The sequence below is a fragment of the Battus philenor genome, unplaced genomic scaffold, assembly GCF_028537555.1.
Source record: "Battus philenor isolate CCGP_79_NKW_IND1 unplaced genomic scaffold, ilBatPhil1.0.hap1 SCAF_3, whole genome shotgun sequence".
In the NCBI taxonomy this organism is placed as follows: Eukaryota; Metazoa; Arthropoda; class Insecta; order Lepidoptera; family Papilionidae; genus Battus; species Battus philenor.
In genome coordinates, this window is record NW_027181693.1 from 7090209 (window position 1) to 7110437 (window position 20229).

Consider the following 20229-nt stretch of genomic DNA (forward strand, 5'->3'; position numbering starts at 1 on the left):
TCATACTGGAAAGACATCTTGTGTCATTTTTGTAATTTTTAGGACATAGTTCTGCATTTACATGTCATTTTCATAAAAATTTTTACACATAATTAATAATGTAGAGACTAAGTGGCTGCATGAATTAAAAACCTTTGCCTTTCTTTATTATATAAAGCAGAAAAGTTTTGTGTTATATACGTCGTATTTTCTTAAAATTCAATCTTTTTAAAATATAAATGAATAAATATGCGTATTCTTAATCTTCTTGTTAAACCTTAAGCTTTTAGTTAATAAAGACGAAATATTATTTTTCTACTTAATTTTTATATATTACGATATTTTAATATCAATTAATATGTCCGATTCAGAAGACGAATCTCTAAATATTCGCAATTATAAGGAGGTAGCCGATGAAATTAAACGTTGTAAAAGAAATCCTGCAACATCTGGCATGTTTGTATCTGGTTGGGATGATGCTGACCAGGATGTTGACCTAGTTAAAAATCCTAAAGGTAGATATGTCGAATAATTCGGACTTTGTTTATGGTTGATAACATGATCCAAGTTAATCACACTTATTACATTTACATTTTGCTTATAATCCCAAGTCCTCACCATCTTTCTCTTGATCAAAACAATATACGTTGTAAATAGACAAAGAATCGAAAACTCGAGGCGGATGTACCAAAAAAATACTTTCTCGTAATTATAATAGAACTAAAACAACTTAAAATGTTGTAACCAAACCAATTTCATTTTTAACTATTAAAGTTTAAAATTAAATGTTTCCTTTGACTTAACTTCACTGACCTTAGCTATAAAAAAAATTATAGTAATCATGTAGTAATTTGATTCAGTAAGTATAAAAGAGTAACATAAAATAATTTAATTTCCAGATAATCCAATTGATTATATATTGTGGGCTGCAGAAAATGGTGAATCAGAAGTTCTACAAGAACTTATTTCAAAGCATCCAGGCCTTGTTCATGCAAAAGACTCTGATGGCTATTCACCACTTCACCGTGCTGCATATGGAAATCACTTATCATGTATAGCACATTTATTGAGTGCTGGAGCAAAAATTGAATCTAAAACTGAACTTGGGTGGACTCCTCTGCACTCAGCATGCAATTGGAATAATTATATAGCTGTTGCTAGGTTACTAGCTGCCGGAGCACACCCAGCTGCTCTATCAGATGGAGGTTAATATTAAGTAACATACATTAATATTAATTACTGAATTATAGTAAATTAACAATGTTATTTATTTTCCAGGGCAAACACCTTTGCATTTAGCATCCGCAATAAGTCACTGTAGATCAACCATAATCATATTATTGTTAAGAGAGGATGTAGTAGACATTGCTCATAGACAAAATAATGCTAATGAAACACCTGAACAACTTGCTTATGGCCATGGTGTATATGGGCCATTATTTGAGATGGCCTTACCAGCTGCAAACTATATTAGAACTTTATCATTCACTTGCAATCCTCATGTTAGATCTGAAGTTGAACATGTTTCATTGACTTAAATAAACTATTACTTTTAGGATAATATACAATAAGTTTTTGTTTACATTTTCAAAATTATTGGGTTATAAATTCTTGTTCAGATAGTTTTTTATTCTATGCACGAATTTGCTAGGCATAGATCTGGGTTCATGAGTGGGCATGTGATGTTGCCTTGTCTGGAAATCAGTTTTTCACGAAACTTTTGACCACTGGCAGGCATTTCTTGGATGTGTGACAAATGACTCCTTGCGAAAATTATGTGATTTTAGCTAGCAAATTCCAGCAGCATCGGTGCTAAGAACTCTCGTAACATTTTTACATACTCTGCGGAATTAACAGACACTAAACAGAGATATTGAACAGAATCATCGAAAAAGTGGTGTCCAACAATTCTTTTTGCCGAAATTACAGATCTTACGGTTACCTTAGAATAAAGTGGCCTCTCGTGTTTAGCTTAGAGATTTTCGCTACTTCAATACATGCAATGTGTTTAGTTTTTTTTAAAAAAAAACGGGCTTTGTCGAAAAATTGACTTTGATTCAGCACACGACTAGCGCAAATTTAAATCATTAAGTTCCTTCGCTATCTGTACTTTAGACAGATGTAATTTTAAATCTAATTTACTAATATGCCGTAATGATGTGCGGGATAATCCTAATTTGGCCGAACGTTTGGGCAGTCCATTAATTAGATCGCGTCGTAAAGAAGCGAAAACATGCCACAAGTTCTTTTCGCTGCGAAAAGTCCGTGAGCCGCCGGTTTGCTTCACGTTTAGTGATCCCTTATCCCGGCTCTTCGTACAATTTCATACATTTCTTTATACATTCTGCAGCACGACAACTACAGCATCGGTTTCTGAGTTAAGACGTTTAGTTAACGCAAAACACGCTTATTTCTCAAAGTAATGCGAGAACTGTTTCATAAAATTGTTTTACGCAATCGAGTGGTTGGGGGTCCCATGAAGTGCCCCATTGCGATTATATTCCTAAGAAATGACCAAGTGGTAAGACCTCCCCCAGTCCCGCGAGGATTGTGTTTGCTTAGGATGTGGAATTTAAATATTAACGAGTTTTTGATTCGAACGACAATTCGTCACGTCAGCTCTTTATATATCTATTGCACGAAACAAAATATGCAAAGATGTTTCGTCTCTTTACTGTTTGACGGGTGAATTGTTACAGTTGTACTTAGCTGCATAAGCCGGCAGATAGCTTGCGTTGGTGGTTAACAATATAAACTTAAGACATGAGGTTTTGCACTATTTATTATGTCCAACATATAAACAAACGCAAGTACAGACAGACAATGTTTTATTTGTGATATTTTATTTAAGCATCATTTATTGTAATTACACAGAATACAGGTGGAAGTTATGTTAATACATTTTTAATTACAAGGATCATCTCTTCACATCTTCATACGCTTTTAAAGAAACTTCTATGTGTAGTACTATAAAGATACATTTTTATTTACATAGGACGTAATGAAAATACTTATCACTAGTTTATATTGTTGAATACCTTATAATTATGAATGTTAGGTATTTTATTGTTTTAGTTATCAAAATACACCACAATATAATGACTAGAAAGCGTTAAAATAAACCCACTATTCGCAACTGAGGGTAAATGATCGCTGCATATTACAATCTTCCCGGCGGACAATATAGACGGCGACATTGTTGTAGATGGCGGAAGCTATAAAAAACACTGCGGTTTTATTGTAGGTTGTTGAGGAAGCGCTTAGATATCACCAGAAGCGTCGCTAGCACTAGCCACTTATGCCAACCCCAATGTTGCAAGGGTGACCTTGCTATACATGAACACGTAGGATTAAAAGACGATTGTTAGATTTGTTACTAAAAAAATTTACCTTACGTTACAATTTTTATCAAAGACGGAGTTAGAAAAAGAAAACTGAACACGCATTAAAAATTGAACATTTTGTTTTAGCGATATGGTTTCGATCCCATATTCTCAACGACAACCATTGCTCCAGAAACAAGATATGACTCTGTTTGCAAATTTTTTAAACCTATTACAAGATTCCTTTTGTCGATTTTTTGTATTTCCGTTAATTTTTGTCTTGTTTGTGCAGACATATATGGTAAAACTAAACAACCTAGACCAAGACATTTACAACGAATACAGTTCTTCCAAATTTCGACTAAGTCCTCATCTTTTATTAGAGGACAGACAGGTAATAAATTTAAAACATTAATGCATTTTTTCCTCTGTCGTTCCGTAATAGGATAATCTGCTCGTTGGAACGGTGTCAACATAACTGCACGCCATGCTGTGGATATAACGTCATCAAGAGGATAAAAGGATTTTAACAGTAAGGGAATAATTTCCTCGTGCAACGATGCCTGAAGCAGTAACGGAATTAAATCGTGTATAATCTTAGCATCTCCATATCTACGAGCTAATTCAGCTGCAATTTTAAGTCCTTCTGCATTGCCACTGGCAACTTGTAGCAGTTGACGAATAGCTAAAGTTTTATCTTGCACAAATGTAGCTACTACCCAAGGCATATCAATTTTTTCAAGCTTTACTGTGTATAATAATTCTAAAAGTGAACACCAAAGAGATTCACGTTCATAATTAGTTACTTTAACTGCAGTATTCGGATCCACAACGCTCATTAAGCATTGAAAGGCTCTAAGCTTTTTGCATTTATTGAAACCATATTCATCATCGAAAACAATTCTAGATAAATAGATAGCCCCCATTTTAGGACATGTTGCTTTCAGTATATATTTTGCTGTTATAAGTTCTCTAGTATTTAGTCCTGGAGAAAAGTTATTATCCATTTGAGGTTTTTCAAGTATATTTTCTAAGATTTGTATTCGTATAGAGCTTATATTTATATTATTTTTGTCTGCAATTTCGTTTACCGCACGATTGACGTCGTGAAGAGCTATTTTATCTATAAATTGAGGATGAAGGTACAGAGCTTGAATAAGTTGGGTAGGTTCAGAGGATAATCGAATGAATTCTTCACAAGTCCAACATATTTTGTGCAAAGCATGACGTGTAGATAACGTAGAATATAAACGTTCCATTTGCCGAACAGCACGGTTAACTGGCTGTTGAGCGGCCCAATGCTGTGAAAATTGGTAACAAAGATGTGCCGCAGCTACTTGATCGACCCCTCGAGCACAACCTTGAAGTACATAAAAGAGACACGCAGCCGCCCATTCCATATTCGCAATGTGTCGAACACATTTATGCGCTGTTCGAAGCAAAGGTTCTTCTTGTGGAGTTAATCGCCACAGTTCGTTTTCCTTTGAATTTTTGTCAGTGTCCTGGCATTTTGTTCGTGTTGTCATCGTTTGCTTAACAGCATTGCTGCAAATCATATCTTTGGCTGTTTGCAAATCGTTATCAAGTGACAATATCGCAACAATTGGTAGCCATTTTTCATAAGTTTCTAAAGTTATTTCAGATTTCAAATGACTCCACATATCTTCTCGCATAAAAAGATGAAAAGGTAGTCTATGAAAGCCGATTTCTGGAAACAATCCTTTTACCGAAAACATTTCAAACTCGTATTGTTTTGGCATACCTTTTCTCTTGTAATATTTTAAAAAGTTAAGTAAGAGATATTCCTTATTAATGCGGAGTTCTGCACGTGATCCAAATAGCAAGTAATATATACAAGAGTATACTTCGTAATAATAAGGATTAATTGAAATTACGGAACCATGCAAAAGCACTTCACCTTTTTTCCAAAAATCACTTAATACATCTTTAATTAAATTTTTATTATCAATGCTTTCCCAAATAATAGAGCACTTTGATATCAATTCCGTTTCGTTGTTTTCTAATTTCAGTTCACGACAATCAAGATCATTGTCTGATAATTTGTATCTTAAATCCCAATTAGTTAATATAGATATCAGTAATAAGGACAATCCTTCACTAAATAAAACTTTTAAACTGCGACACAAATCGAAAAGACGGTCCATAGTCGTGTTGGGGTTTTGCTTCAAGACGTGGAAAAGAAAAATTTTTGCTTCCCATGTTTCTTCACAACCTGGTGGTAGAGCAACTTCCGATAATTCAATATCAAATTTCGATTTCAAAATAAATTTAGGCGGATAAGTAATTAACTGTTGTGGGAGCATTGCGCTTGATCCAAATACAGTTTTTATAACTGAAGCCGATAGATAGCACATAATTGAAGGGGTTAATGTTTCAGTTTGACCTCGAAGAGTTTCTAATATCCACATTTTATCATCAGTATCCTCAAAATTACTTTGGATGATTAATAAAATAGTCAATAACATACTGTCTAGCTCTTGTGAGGAAGTGATTTTAGCCAGTAGTTTTTTAACTAATCTGTCTCTTGTATTAAGTACATCATCAAATAAATTCATTTTCGATTCAAATGAAACAGTTAGAAGAAATGAAATTATCCTGAATGGAATAAAATCGTTTCTGTTGGCAATATAAGAAATTTCGTTTTCTAAATTCATTTGATCGGAGAATATTTCATCGTAAAAATCAATCAAGTCATTCAATGCACCCACTGATGTTATTGGTAAAAATATGTAATGGAATTTCCAGGCTACTGACAAGTTTTTTAAAACTATATTGGTGTTGATCAAAGAGTTCAACATAGATATTTTATTCATTAAAAAATGAATGCATTCTTCGTCACAATTTGAAGCCAATTCTGATAAAATGTTGCTGCATTCAATTAAAAGTTTACTGTTATTCCCATCTTTAAATGATTTAAATATGGAAATCATTACAAGATTATTAGATTTACACGTTAACATACATTCGATTACTTCACGAACTTTTTGACTTGTTGAACTTCGTCGCAGTAGCGCTAATGGCGTTTTTCTAAGCCAATCTTTATTTGTCAGTTGCAAAAGGCATCTTCCGAAGTCGGAGCTTATCGAATAACCATTATTTTGAATCCATATATCCACTTTATCTGCGATGCAGTTTTCTATATACATTTCGTTAATGCTCAAAGTTATGTCATATGAATTTTTCAAATAATATAAATTTTCCATTGCTTTCATTTGAATATTATCAACTAACTGAGTAGCTTTGAGAAAATCAAGGTAGTTCCTTTCTAAAACATTATTACATGTACCACTTACAACAATGAGTTCATATTTATTAATCATAGTTTTAAGTAAGATTCTTTTTTCTTTACTTGAAAGTTCTTTAAAATAATTCAATGCTTGCTTAGTTTCACAGTTTTGTAAGCATTTATCAATATACAAAATGTGGCTAATATTGGCATAAGTTGGTAAATTACCTGTTATTACTTTTAAATCATTTACATCAACCGATGTAGCGTCTGTAATTTTGTGTAAAACTAAATTATAGTTGGTACAAGTTAATGGAAAATTATATTTCTTTAATAACACTTTGACTTTTGCATAGTTTATTTCATTATGTATTTCTTGGGCTAATATTTTATCTGTATCTGTAACGGTAAAATCTTTAGTAGCCGAAGCAGCTGCTGTGACAGCAATATCTAATATAATATTATCCCATGGAACATCCAACACTTTCAAAACTTGAAGAAGACAATCAAGTTTTCTACTAACTGAACGGAAAGCATTTAATAACATTTGCAAGCGAACACCATCCACGCTACCCCCACTAAATGTTGCTTCACTCTCTATAAACGAATATAGTATATCGTCTATTTCAAATAAATATCTTGAAGCATAGCTTGGTAAATTGTTTTGAAGAAAGTCCCTTAGATCCTCAGTGTAACAACGGCGCAACATTATCAATGCCACTTCAGTTGGGTGCTGGGCACTTAACTCACTTAACATCATATTGATTTTGTATTTCTCTTTAAGTTCTATAACGTAATTAATATGACCTTTTAAAACATCTAAATCATCAAGAGACGTTGGTCTTATAGAAATAGTTTTTACGGAGTTTTCCAATACAATAATTACCTCTTGAATAAATTTTAACCCGATTTTCGGCCAATATGGTGACTGTTCCAAATAAAAAACTCTTTCAGTTGTCCATTTAACAAATAAATCGATATAAAAGGGATTTTCTTCTAAAACAGATGTAACAAAATTGTGTAACCAAATAACTAATGCCCCCATTTTAATGTTACAGGGAATAGCCTTTAAAATACTTAATATATCATTATGTTCAAATCCAAGTTTTAGTTCAGAATATTTCAACCAACAAATGGTAGCAAGGTCTAAATCGGATTTAGATATAAAGAGAATGCAAAGTTGAATGAAATTTTTCTCAAATAAATTACAGTCTGCATACAAATTATCACCCCTGAACATGATATACTCTAACAAATCTATTTTATTTGATAAATCGTTAATTAAATTTATCAAATGCTTGTTGTTTTCATTAAAGATTTTCGTTTGAAGAGGATACACAATAGCTTTGTATAGAATATTTTGCTGACAAAGTTTGATAGCTGCATTAATAAGAAAATCATAATCTGTAATGCTGTTAAACAATGTGTGAAGTTGCGGCAATACCTGGCCTGGTTTAACATTTGACAAGGCAGATTCTATCACAGTGTTCAACTGGATCTTGAGGGCATCTTGAGAATATTTGCTTGTTTTAACATCGCCGCTAGATAGTTCCAATGAATCATGTTGAGCTTGCGAGATTGAAGCACTATAAACCTGTATCTGGAAGAAAATAAATAGAGGAATTAAAATTAAAATCTTCACGTAGAGACTCTTGTCTCTTAAAATAGAAGTGATAAACTTGAATTATTTTTACTAAAAATTATATATACTTATTTACGAGAAAATATTTATCATACATGGTTCATTCATAAGATATTTTATTTTCACACAGACGTCAGATCCTACGTTATTTGAAGCCCCATTATTAAGAAAGCGAGGAATGAACCTCCAGTGTTACAAACGTTTCTTCACGGTAGAGTGTAACGGGTAGATGCATCTTCACTTAATTTCTGTCGTATTTAGTTAAACCAGATAAAATAATACTAGCAGTCATCTTTCGACGCTTCTTTTTCCTTTCGATTCATGTTCGGTTTGTAAACTTTTATAATTACGTCCTTGTTAAGTCAATTAAAACTTAAATTGCGGAAAAGCTACCGGCTAACTCTTAGTAATCTTATTACATCCAGACTAACAATAAAAGGCCTAAAGTTTATTCATAATTAAAAAACTAAGTGATAGCTTTATCGATTTTTTTAATCGCCTTATTTGAATATACGTGTTTGTTCTCCACAATAAAGACTAAACACAACTACTATTTGACGAAGGACATACATTGCGACTAATTCTCCGTTGGTTTTACTAATGTTTTAACCGAGTCATTACCTTATAAATGGAATTTTATAGTTATTTATTAGAACCTGCGATAATTGCCAATCATCACTTCTATCTTTTTCCTATTTTTTTTCTAACTCCTAACTGCGTTGATGAATATAAGTATCATCAAAATATTTCATGTTTTATGACCATTAAAAGAAAACAGTGTTAGTGTTTTAATACTATTGTTTTCTGTTAATGTTTTTATCAGATGGTATATAATTCACATTCGAGTATAGGATAGAAAGTTTCACTAGCCTACTTATGTAATAAATATTAAGAGAATTACAGTGTTTTGGTTTAAATGCTTGATAGCTATAATAGTACTTAAACCGCTGTACCGCATCTTAGGTATGCGCTCTGCTAGACAGCGACAAGTACTGGCAGCGCTATTCTGTCACGCCGCCGTCCAGGTTCACGGTTCATAATATTTTATTTTCAACCTCTACCTCACTGCTTTTTCCTAAAACGCGGTACATCCTTTAAGTACTATTGTAGTAAAATTATCACTTTAGAGGGTTATGTCTCATATCAACCACCAGGTAATTGGCTATAAATAATAACTTTTATTAGGTCAATGTGTAGTTCATTTTATGGCAATTAATTTATGGTACATTATATCCAGACCCATGGTTTCATAAATAATAATTAATGCAAGTAATAAATAATCTTTCCAATTTTTTTTATAATTAAGATAATTATTATTTTGCAGACTTTGTACTGCCAGAAGTTATTAGCCTCTAGCATTAAAATAGAAAAAATAATTTAAAGTAACATATTTTAGAGTGATCTCTTGATAAAAGGAGCATGGAAATTGGGTGAAAAGCTATATAGCTTTTTGGAGACAATGACAATGAATCTTTACCCCAATGAATCTTTATGTAGCATCAATAAAATTTAATTGAATTATAGTATCTTGCGATTGTAGAATATGTTTCATTCATTCGTAATTTAAACATTTTAGTAACAAGAATCTTTTCTGTTTTTCCGCAAAAAGAAGTATTACACTATGTTGAGTATCACTCGACAGTAGAGCTTGTGGAATATAATCAGTGTTGAGTGACACTCAACATTGGAGTGGAAAGGGTTAAACCTTATGGATCTTTAACTAATCATTCAGTATAAAATGTAATAAAAAAACATGTGAAGCTTAGTAAGTCATTAAAAATAAAATTAGAGAAGGAAGGAAAGATGGTGCAAGCTTTAATTAGAAAAATTGAGTGGAGAAAAAATTTAATTATTCAAGAAAATGCAAATATTTTGCAATTAATTTAACTAACATGTGCTTACAATCCACTAACCAGTTGCAACAAGTTCATTAATTTATATTTACCAGAAGTTAATAAGATACTTAGAAATTAATATGGTACCTTGTGTTACCTAAAATTGAAAGAAGAGTAGCAAATGGCTAGAAGAGATTGGAATATGAAGGAGGTGGACATTAAAGGACACATGACTAAAACTAAACATAACTAAAGATGAGCAATTGATAGAAACATGCTTGAAGTGAGAAAATTAAACTAACTAAAATGTCACACTATCAGTCTCTGACACAGATGTAGGACATAATAGGAAAAATATTCAAATGGTGACTGGCTGCACACACAGAAACTGAACTAGGATGACTATAAGATAGTTGTATCTTAGAAGAGGCCCAAGGAAACCCATCAAAATGGAGAGACTGCTATTGGACAGGTTGCTGAAAAGATGTTAGAATATGAACACTTGAGTAGAAGACTGTATAACAATTGCCCAAAACTTATTAATTAATAAAAATCTTTAAGATAATATATTAAAAAAAATCCCTACCTTGTCTTCATCCCACAGTAAGTAATATAATGTTTCATTTGTAGCAGCAACAGGGTAGTATTTAGATTCAACATTTGGGAACTCAAATGTTGTTTTGAAATCATTGAGGTCATGAATCCACATATTATTTTTATTACCCAAGACAACAGCATTACCCCATGGAACCATGTATTCAAGGTGGATATTTGCATGTAACACATCCTTTGTTCCTGTTATAATGCACTCTAAGATTATTTTACCAACATCAAGGTAAGCATTAATACCATTCAAAAGTGTCATGTTAAATTGCGGTTTTGATACAAATCGGCACACATTTAATTTTTCAAGGGTTACTGTTATTTCCTTTTCACCTGACTTAATTTTATTATCTAACTCTTCTGTGGTAAAGGGAGCCGCGAGACATTCTCCACTTTTACTAATCAAAACCAAATTGTTTCCTTCTTTTACAATGTGTTGAATGTCATAGTTGGCATAATTATCGCTCGAAATTTTAATTAAGATATTTTTAAAAACATTGACAACGTAAAATTCATTTGAAGTAACTGTAAGCCAAAGAAAATGGTCTTGTAAAACACCATCTGTGACATCATATTTTAATTCAAATACACCTGTTTTATTTACTTCATCGCCAATCTCATGTGTGATGTCCACAATGATTATCTTTCGTTTATCTTCTATGATTACCAGTTTCGGAAATATAAAGTGGACTTTTAAATCGTTTATGGATTCTGAAACTGTTACAGTTTTAATAAAAGTCTGAACAACGGTCAAAGCCGACATCACGTAATAAAATACGATGAAACACTGTTAGAAACTTTAGTAAAGCCGTTACGAAGTTTAAGTCAACCAAGTTTCAATTTTTAAATGACAGCCGCGCTTAATTTTTATTCATAGATAAAAGAACCGGGTCTGTGGGTTGGCCCATTATTTTATATATTTTAAGAAACTTACTAATTTCCTTTATATTACAAATTATTAATAAATAGTTAGCCTTTTTTCAATATTATGAAAATGTGTAATTTTTAATTAAATTATTTTTTCCTACTGAACGCTTTTACCACATATTAATATAATACCCGCAAAACTTATTCCTTTAAAAGCGAAAAAAGTTACATTTCACTTCTATTAAAACATACTTATGTTTAGCACATGTATATATGTATTTAACTGTGTTAGGATCGAGAGTGTAGTCTTCAGTGCCAATATTTCTAATTTAAGATTGTAGATTTATGGTGAAAATTAAAGCATTTACATATCGGTTTTAAAATTTGCTTAACAGAATTATACTAAGTGGAATAACATACGGTATAAATTTCTACCTAACTGTATATTACTGTAAATGTATTTAGAATTCTATATTGGAAAAATCAAAACAATAAAAACGTCTATGATAAACAGACTATTCCTATTTGGTATAAATTATAGCATTAGGTCAACATGATAAAAAACATTTTTTTGCTATAAAAATAAACAAATAATTTGATTTCAAGGTGATAGTTTGGATATTTTATGTATTCTTTGCCCATTGGCTAAATGACAGTATTTAAATTTTTAAGTGCAATGTTTTTGCTATGCTAGAAATTATTTCTCTTTGCACTGGTACACAAGTAATAACCTGCTGTTAAGTACCATTTAGTAACTCACTTATTTGTAGGTCAATGTATACTATTTAATAACAAACTACAAAGCGACTAGGTATATTTATTTCTTAGTAAATTCAAGAAATTTATTAAGCACGAGCTCTGCCAAAAGAGATATTACTCTGTTTTAGAGTATGTTCCCGATAAAGATGTTTGGAAATGAATTGTTCTAATTTTTAGGATTTTTTTTTTGTTGAATATATAATAAAAAAAATACAAACCTGACCGAGTTTCTTGTTAGTTCTTCTCAGTAGACGGTAACTAACATACACTAAATTTTAAGCTAACGATTATTGATGATTGCAATGATCTTATACATAGTGTAGCCACAGGCCACATGTCCGGACACGGATGCTTAAGTCCGGACTAGCCGAAGTCCAATCATCAGCCTTTATGAAGTCTGGAACTTGTTACTCAAGCCAAATTTGGGTAGTGTGCGCCTATGACCAGGGGGTGAATCCTGATTTAAAGTATGTCCTGTGTATCTCCGGTAAACCTCTAGACCTAAGTCTTGTTTGATAATCCTAGAAGGTGTCCACGGTGGGATTCTCATTTCTCTGGAAAGAATCTTCTGCTTCCTAATGGGACTTCGACGAATTATTGCCTTGACTTCATTAACGGCCTGGTTTGTTCGAACAGACCGCGGTCAGCCGGATTTCTCACGGTCATCAACAGACATGGTTTCAATGTACCTTTGGATGGTACGATACACAAACATTTAGTTATCCCTAGCTTTTTAAATGTATAAAAGTCGTCGGCTGACTCCTAACCTACTTTGTACAGTGCAATTACGGCAATCCTCGTTAGTACCTCACTCCATTTTCAAAACAAAACCATATTATAATTGCGGGAAGAAAGTCTATTTTTTTATTGTAGAAGTTAATGATATAAATTCGAATGAATAGTTTTTAAAAGTATGTCAACAGCCAGTAACAGAATTTATGGCTAGACTAGGTATTATAAATCATTTTTTACTATGACATCCTCAGAGATCCAATAATCAATATAACTCTATTAATAATATAACTAATTAACTGTTAATAACTGACCACCCACAACTACTTACAAAATAATTTCACAAGTAGTCCTAAAATTTAGCACTTACCCGTATTGACTATTAAATAATGAGTCTTAAAAATGCTATAAGTTTATTATAAAAGTGAACTATTTTTTTTTTACATTTGTACTCAACACGGAAGTTAGCTAAAAAGCAATGTTTTTCATGCTCTCAATTCCTATTGAGAATCTCTATAATATAGTTTATTTTGGTGCTTACAGTGGCGTAGCTATGGTGTTTGGGGCCTGGGGCAGATTGGGGGCTTGGTGCCCCCCCCCCCCCCCCCCTAAAGAGTCTAAATTCTTTATTGATATATTTTTCACATTTTGGTACAATTTTTTGCCCATAGAATAGTAAAAAATCCGAAGCTTAATTTTGTTTTTTTCTTTAAAATATTAAAGAAATCAAAATTATTTTTTTTCTTAAAGGGACATCCTCGCCCTTTTAGTATAAAACAAAAATGTGTTTCCAGAATTTTTTGAACCCTTTATGAACTCATCTTTGTGGTTTATACATTAAGGGAGAGAATCATGTCCTTAAATGTTGAACACATATATATCTTCTTGTACATTTCATGAACACAGATATGTGTTTTGTGATTTAGGGCCCTTTTAAAAAACACTTTATGTGTTTTACGAATGAAAGGCTTAAACACTGTGTATATTATAATTTGTAACCGTTTACTTTTTTTTTAATGTTCATATTGTTTAACAACTTTTTTAGCACAAAAATAGTTAAATTCGATATTCTTTTTATGTTAACTTACTTTAAATTATGGTTTTCATTTTTCTTTTAACATTTCATTATTCATCATACAAAAAAAATTTCAAAAAACCCCCCTGCTTGTGGTGCCTGGTGCGGCCGCCCCGCTCGCCACCCCCTAGCTACGCCACTGGGTGCTTATATTCTTAAAAGCGTACATAAGTAAGATGCTACAAAAGCTGTAAAAGTAAATAAGACAATATGTATATATGTCAATATGTATATAATTATAAATGTTTTATAAAATAAATGCACCAAATTTTTACTATTTTTTTAATATTTACAAGGCACACTTAACTTTGTTTCTTTCTGAAATAACGTTTTTATGGTGTGTAGAATCCTGCCTTTTTATTTTGACCACCAACCGAATTCAATGAAGGAGTAAGGTTACAACAAATATGATTTAAGATTTATAATTAACATTTTATAAACACTTATCTATGAAATGGTATTTTTTTATTTACACAATTCACAATATTTGTTACATTAATAAGTAAAGAATGATTTTACTCTTTTTTTTAATCATTTAAATTTTTTAGCTTTACAAGGACCTTTTCTGGTTATAGATTTTGGTTATAGTCCCTACTTTTAGTTCTTCGAAATTAAAAAGAAATTTCATGCGCTTTAATGTCTTATTTATTCCGATTGAAGAAATAGTTACTTTTATGTATCATTTCTAAATATTATTTTCTTCATTATGTTTTCTCTTTCTAGTATTTTTCCTTGTCCCTCTTTTAAGCTCTATTGATTTTTGTACTTTATTTTTAATTTCATTATGAATTATTTCTTTTGTTTCATGAATTGCATTTTCATAACTCTGTATTAAATGGCTGTATGATTCTTCTGAGACTAGCAATTGACTGATTTCATTTTTCTTATTACAATTTAACATGTCCTGAAATTTAAATTTTATGGATGTTTATTTGTGACTTTTGTTTCTTTATTAAATAAAATATTATCCAGAATTTTTTTAATTGCTCTATAAGTTATTGCATTTACACAAAATTGATTATAAAATATATGATTATAAAATGCTTTAATTACATTTGAAATTACTGAACCAAATGTAGAATCAAATGATTCATGTGAATTGACATAAAGTTATAAATACAAACATACCTTAAACATGTTAAGCTGATTATGTAGTAAAATAGTTACAGCATTGCCTATCTTCCCTGCTCTTCCAGTTCTTCCAACTCTATGAATGTATGTCTTTATGTTTCGTGGTGGATCATATGATATGACATAATTACACTCTGGTATGTCAATTCCTCTAGCAAGGGCATCAGTACTTAATATCCTGAAAATTCATTAGGAATAAATGACTAACTGGTACAAATAGCACTTTTGAAAAAAAAATTACTTATTTACTTACACATTAACTTCTGAATTCGTAAATTTCTTCAGTACTTTTTCCCTTGATGATCTGTCAAGAGCTGATGATAACTCAACTGCTTTAAGCTGTGAGTGTTTACCCCATTCATTAAGAAGAACTGTTAATCTGTGGGCTGATTGTGCTGAATTTGTAAAACAAAGAACTTTATCCCACTTCTTTTCAACAAGCAAGTGGAATAATATAAGGGGCTTTTCTTCTGCACCACAAACTACATATTTTTCTATAAGTTCATCTGGCGTCACATAGGTTTTTGAATTATTTTCACCCTCTACAATTGAAACTGGAGTTGCAGAGAATAATTTAGGCTGAAATAATCCCCATTGTTCCAAAAGCTCTGGATCAGGGGAAAGTGTTGCTGAAAACAGCAACTTGTGAGGGAATGCTTTTTGATCATTTATGCTACTCCAATTTAAGTGAGGTATTTTATTTGTTGTATTGCTGCCCAACCTTATATGTCTCTCCATATGATAGAGCCAGTCATTTTGTATATTATCCATGATTCTATCAGCTTCATCTATAACTAGAAATTTCAAATGATTTAAAGAGAATCCTTCAGTATTTTGTAAATGTTCTACTAATCTTCCTGCAGTGCACACTATAATGTCTACTTCACTGACCCAACCAGATGATTCCGCTGGAAAGTTGTAATTATATAACTATTAGTTAACTATAATAGAAATTAGAATGTTTAAGGGACAGCACATTCAAGTAATTATCAACTTACTGTATTTCATTAGATTTTGCTGTTCTTGGTGAAATGGTGTGGAACCTGATAATAGAGCCACCTGTAAACCAGTATTTGTACAAAATTTTTTACACACTTTAGCCACTTGTATGGCCAGCTCTTGTACCGGTAAAACAATCAAAGCTCTTATATAGTGACCAATTTGATTTAATAAAACCTGAAAAATGTCATAGAATGAATTTAGTGTCCCAATGGTATAAACTACTTCAAAATTTTAATTTGAAAAATACTATGGCATACTTTAAAAATCTTGCACCAGAGGTTTGGAAAGTGCACCTATTTGCTTTTTAGAGCTGAGGTTTCAAAAATTAAGATTGTCACAGATTTTCATAAGATAGCAAGTAGAAGAAGTATGTAGAGGCACTCACCTGAATTATTGGTAAAACAAAAGTTAGAGTTTTGCCACTACCAGTAGGCGCAGATACACAAATATCATGGGGCCACAAAGGGTAAGATAATTTGTGCTCATTCAATATAAAAGGTATAACTTTTTCTTGTACAGGAAATAGATGGGTTATACCTTCATTAAGTAAAGTTGTTTTTAAAATGTTGTTTAACCAAACTTGATCTTCCACTTTTGAATTCAAGTTTTGCAGATTTTTAGAAATACTAAAGGGATGAGAGAGCCAATGAGGTAAGACTCGTTGCACCTATAATCGAATTAAAATATTCAATTTAAAAGTTCTTTCAATCAATAAAAGTACCAGATCATAATATAAAATACCTTAGATTTTTGTTCAAAATCATTTAAACCTAAAACTTTGAATTCATTGCGCTTCTCAGTTGTAGTGTTATTTCCTTTATTTAATGTAATTTGATCATCACCTTCTGTATTATTCTCATCTCTTTTATCATTTACTAAAGGATTCTTTGGAGTTTCATTAAAATCTGCATCTTTATTTAGATCTTCTTTGAGTGTTATAACTTTTGATACTTTTTGTGTGTTATGTGATTTCTTTCTCTCTTCTATTCTTTCTTTTAATCTCTGCAAATGTTGAGTTTCTCTTTCAATAAAATTGTCATCAATATTTTCTCCTTTATACCTGTGAAATTAATTATGATGATTTACTACCAACTTTATAATAAATTACATTAATCAGAAACATTAACAGAAATAAGTATTTAAGCAATTTTATTTATTGATTTACTGCCTTATTCAAGAAGATGTCAAATAAAATGTAAAGTTTCCCAAACCCATTTACGGTTTATATTCATGTTGTACCAAGCAATTGGCAAATGAACTACTACCAACATTTGTAAAAAAAGTATGTATGTTAGAACAAATTGATATTTGTAAAGTATAATAATTTGTTTTATGAGATTTATCAGCAGATAGCCACAAAATGTGATCAAGCAGTACTCTTAAATATTTGTAATATAACTATTTAATAATACTTTATTGAGTTTACATTCAATAGCTCTTAATTGAACAATAATCTAATGCAAAACCTATAAAAATAAAGATTTGCTGATACAATGTATCTTGTACCGATTAATATTAAAAAAATAAATTTTAATACTTATAAATTTGAACTATGATAACATTAATAACACAGCAATAAAATGTGCGTTATAGATAATACTGTAAACGTAAAGAAAAAGACTAGAATACCTGTTGATTATAAACAAATCCATTTTACAGTATCATGAAAATGCCTTAAGAAAAGGAGAAACTAACTTGTGATGTTGAAAATCGCTTTACTTTACTATTTTATAACCTATATCAGATTGACATTTAACAACATAACCTAGCTAAAATAAGTTATAGTAGGATAGCTTTAAGCCACAGCTTGTTAATTCGTTATAACTAAACTGGAACGTACTGTTATCGCTTAAAAACTTCCGCATAGTTGAAAAATTTTGATTTGTTGTTTAACAAATGAAAATTTTTAATCTATGCAGAAACCAAATATGCTTTAAAGCGAAGGAAATATTTATTTGTTTTAAAATAAGACAAATTTCATAATCACATTTACGTAATTGTAAAACAAGTGATTATGAAATTTGAGTTTTAGGATATGAATGAGACATACGTTAAATATTGTAAATAGCGTTCTTTGCTAAATAAAATACATTTTATTTAAAAAGGCAAGTAACGCTTCATTCATAATAATTCATAAAATATTTGATTTTTCAGGAAATCAAGAGTCCAAAGGAGTTTTGAGTTATCAAACCTTATTTTTATGTTGCTAATCGATAGAATGAATTATTATAGAATGAATTATTCCCTGTTGTATCTCAAAATGGTATCTTATATCACAGTATCTTAAAATAAAGATAAAACTTAAAGTTAATAATGTTAAAAAAAAACTAAAACATTTCGAAAATACTTTTGCGATAATCATACATTAAATTTATTAAATGTCGGAATTTTTTCCCTTCTTTAATGTTTGCAATTCACGGACTATACTCTTCTACCTATCTAACTAAATTTAAAATCCCGTTCTAAAAATGAGCTGATATGCGCTCTCAACAAACTAAATCCTACGGTCATGGCCATTTCTTAAGAACACAACAATGGATGGAGAGGAGGACGCAACAATGGAGAGGAATATATGATAAGGATAAGTCCAGTCTAAGTCTTTTAATCACCATATCGTCAGGAATTCTTTATTGTTTCAAATATGTGTTAATCACAAATGTCTAATCAAGATTTGTTTTCGGGATAGAATAAGTATTAAGTTTTGTTTTTATTTTTGAGCTTTCTTTCAAAGTATTGATAGTTTCTGGTTCGTTGTGACTTCCTTCTGTGCTTTTCCTACTGACAGACTACTGCATAATTTACAATTTCCAAAGCTCTATCGTAGTGATGCGAATAAGAACCCCCTGACCAGACGTATCAAACATACCCAAATATTTAGCTGCGCCAATTGCCTTCCCACAGATATAGCAATTTTTACGGTACCTTTGCCTTTGGATAGATTACATTGATCCGGAAGAGTCATTAATAATGTATTTGGGTAAAATTTTAATAACACTGGCGACCAATCGTATATTATGAAGCGACATTTTAGAGCTAACCATAAACGGAATTCTCCTGAAGTAACCACTTTTCATGCTTTTAGGACTCACTGAGTGGATTTTGCGGATGTTACTTTCATCCTCTTGAAATGATTTCACTGAAATGATTTCTGACACTTAGCCCCAGCGTACCCGCCTGTCTCTATCATAATTTTTTTATAAAATTGCAGCGGCGACTCAAGTTTCATGGTGCTTTCATCCTTCGGAAATGACGTTACTAAATCATCTTGGCAATTTTTGCCAAGACGCCAAAATAAAGTAATCGCCATGCTCACAGAAGACAGGTTTCGAGTAGTGAGTGCAACAAGAATATAAATTGTGTGCCGCACGACCTCTTCGTGTTAATATTGATATAGTGTTGTTATTGCCCCCTGTAAAGGTAAAACATTCCGTAATAGTGTTTCATATGGACCAGTCATACGAATTACTTCACACAATAATCTTTTATAACTCCTCCTAAGAGTAGGAAGGTTGCTAACATCGGTCCGGACATGGAGAGCCGACAAGAAGAGGAAAACCAAAGAAGAATTCAGCACCACCAGCTACGGCAGCACAATACAACGGCCTTAACAACACATCAAGTTCCCGAGTCGCATGGACATGATGCATAATATCTAAGTGGCGCAAGAAAAGGGGTAGAGTATTGGTAAAGAATTGAGACGGATACAACGACTAAGCCGTCAGACTGACAAAGCTGTTCCAGCCCCACAAAGTTTACAGCGATGATAAGAAACATACACTAGCAGTCTTTTATTTCATTTAGGATAAAGAATCTCTCTTTTACTCCTATGGCTCTTTACTCCTAAAACTATATTAAGCGCTGTGTAATTTTAAGATGATAAACACGAATTGAGGTCGTGTGGTATTGTAGGGTCAGAAAGGATTATTTTAATATAAAAAATGGCTGTTTGTGTTTTTTCTAGGGAAAATTGTTAGTTAATTGCTGAATGTGTTTATACTCTATGGTTAAGACAAAAACTATCATAATATGATAGT

General features: G+C 31.7%; 3 protein-coding genes across 3 annotated transcripts; 1 reads left to right on the forward strand and 2 right to left on the reverse strand.

Annotated features, from left to right (window-relative positions):
* Positions 1-186: 186 nt before the first annotated feature.
* Positions 187-2832, forward strand: Ankrd49 (ankyrin repeat domain-containing protein 49). Its single transcript, XM_068770537.1, has 3 exons — positions 187-494; positions 879-1184; positions 1258-2832. The coding sequence occupies exons 1-3, from the start codon at positions 338-340 to the stop codon at positions 1515-1517; spliced, it is 723 nt and encodes a 240-aa protein (XP_068626638.1). The 5' UTR covers positions 187-337; the 3' UTR covers positions 1518-2832.
* rod (rough deal) lies at positions 2775-11423 on the reverse strand. Its single transcript, XM_068770536.1, has 2 exons — positions 10613-11423; positions 2775-8149 (listed from the first exon to the last, which is right to left on the reverse strand). Exons 1-2 carry the CDS (start codon positions 11390-11392, stop codon positions 3446-3448), a joined length of 5484 nt encoding a protein of 1827 aa, XP_068626637.1. The 5' UTR covers positions 11393-11423; the 3' UTR covers positions 2775-3445.
* A 2746-nt stretch (positions 11424-14169) lies between these two features.
* On the reverse strand, positions 14170-17939 carry Dbp73D (putative ATP-dependent RNA helicase Dbp73D). Its single transcript, XM_068770533.1, has 7 exons — positions 17825-17939; positions 16937-17255; positions 16581-16862; positions 16192-16369; positions 15447-16101; positions 15191-15371; positions 14170-14966 (listed from the first exon to the last, which is right to left on the reverse strand). Exons 1-7 carry the CDS (start codon positions 17845-17847, stop codon positions 14748-14750), a joined length of 1857 nt encoding a protein of 618 aa, XP_068626634.1. The 5' UTR covers positions 17848-17939; the 3' UTR covers positions 14170-14747.
* Between the last annotated feature and the right edge of the window lie 2290 nt (positions 17940-20229).

Coding starts and splice junctions, on each gene's coding strand:
- Ankrd49 (XM_068770537.1), top strand. CDS start 338: ATGTCCGATTCAGAAGACGAATCTCTAAATATTCGCAATTATAAGGAG. Junction 495..878: donor CCTAGTTAAAAATCCTAAAG/GTAGATATGTCG, acceptor TTTAATTTCCAG/ATAATCCAATTGATTATATA. Junction 1,185..1,257: donor AGCTGCTCTATCAGATGGAG/GTTAATATTAAG, acceptor TTTATTTTCCAG/GGCAAACACCTTTGCATTTA.
- rod (XM_068770536.1), bottom strand. CDS start 11,392: ATGTCGGCTTTGACCGTTGTTCAGACTTTTATTAAAACTGTAACAGTT. Junction 8,150..10,612: donor TACTGTGGGATGAAGACAAG/GTAGGGATTTTT, acceptor ATTTTCTTCCAG/ATACAGGTTTATAGTGCTTC.
- Dbp73D (XM_068770533.1), bottom strand. CDS start 17,847: ATGGATTTGTTTATAATCAACAG. Junction 17,256..17,824: donor GATTTGTTTATAATCAACAG/GTATTCTAGTCT, acceptor TTAATTTCACAG/GTATAAAGGAGAAAATATTG. Junction 15,372..15,446: donor ACGAATTCAGAAGTTAATGT/GTAAGTAAATAA, acceptor ATGAATTTTCAG/GATATTAAGTACTGATGCCC.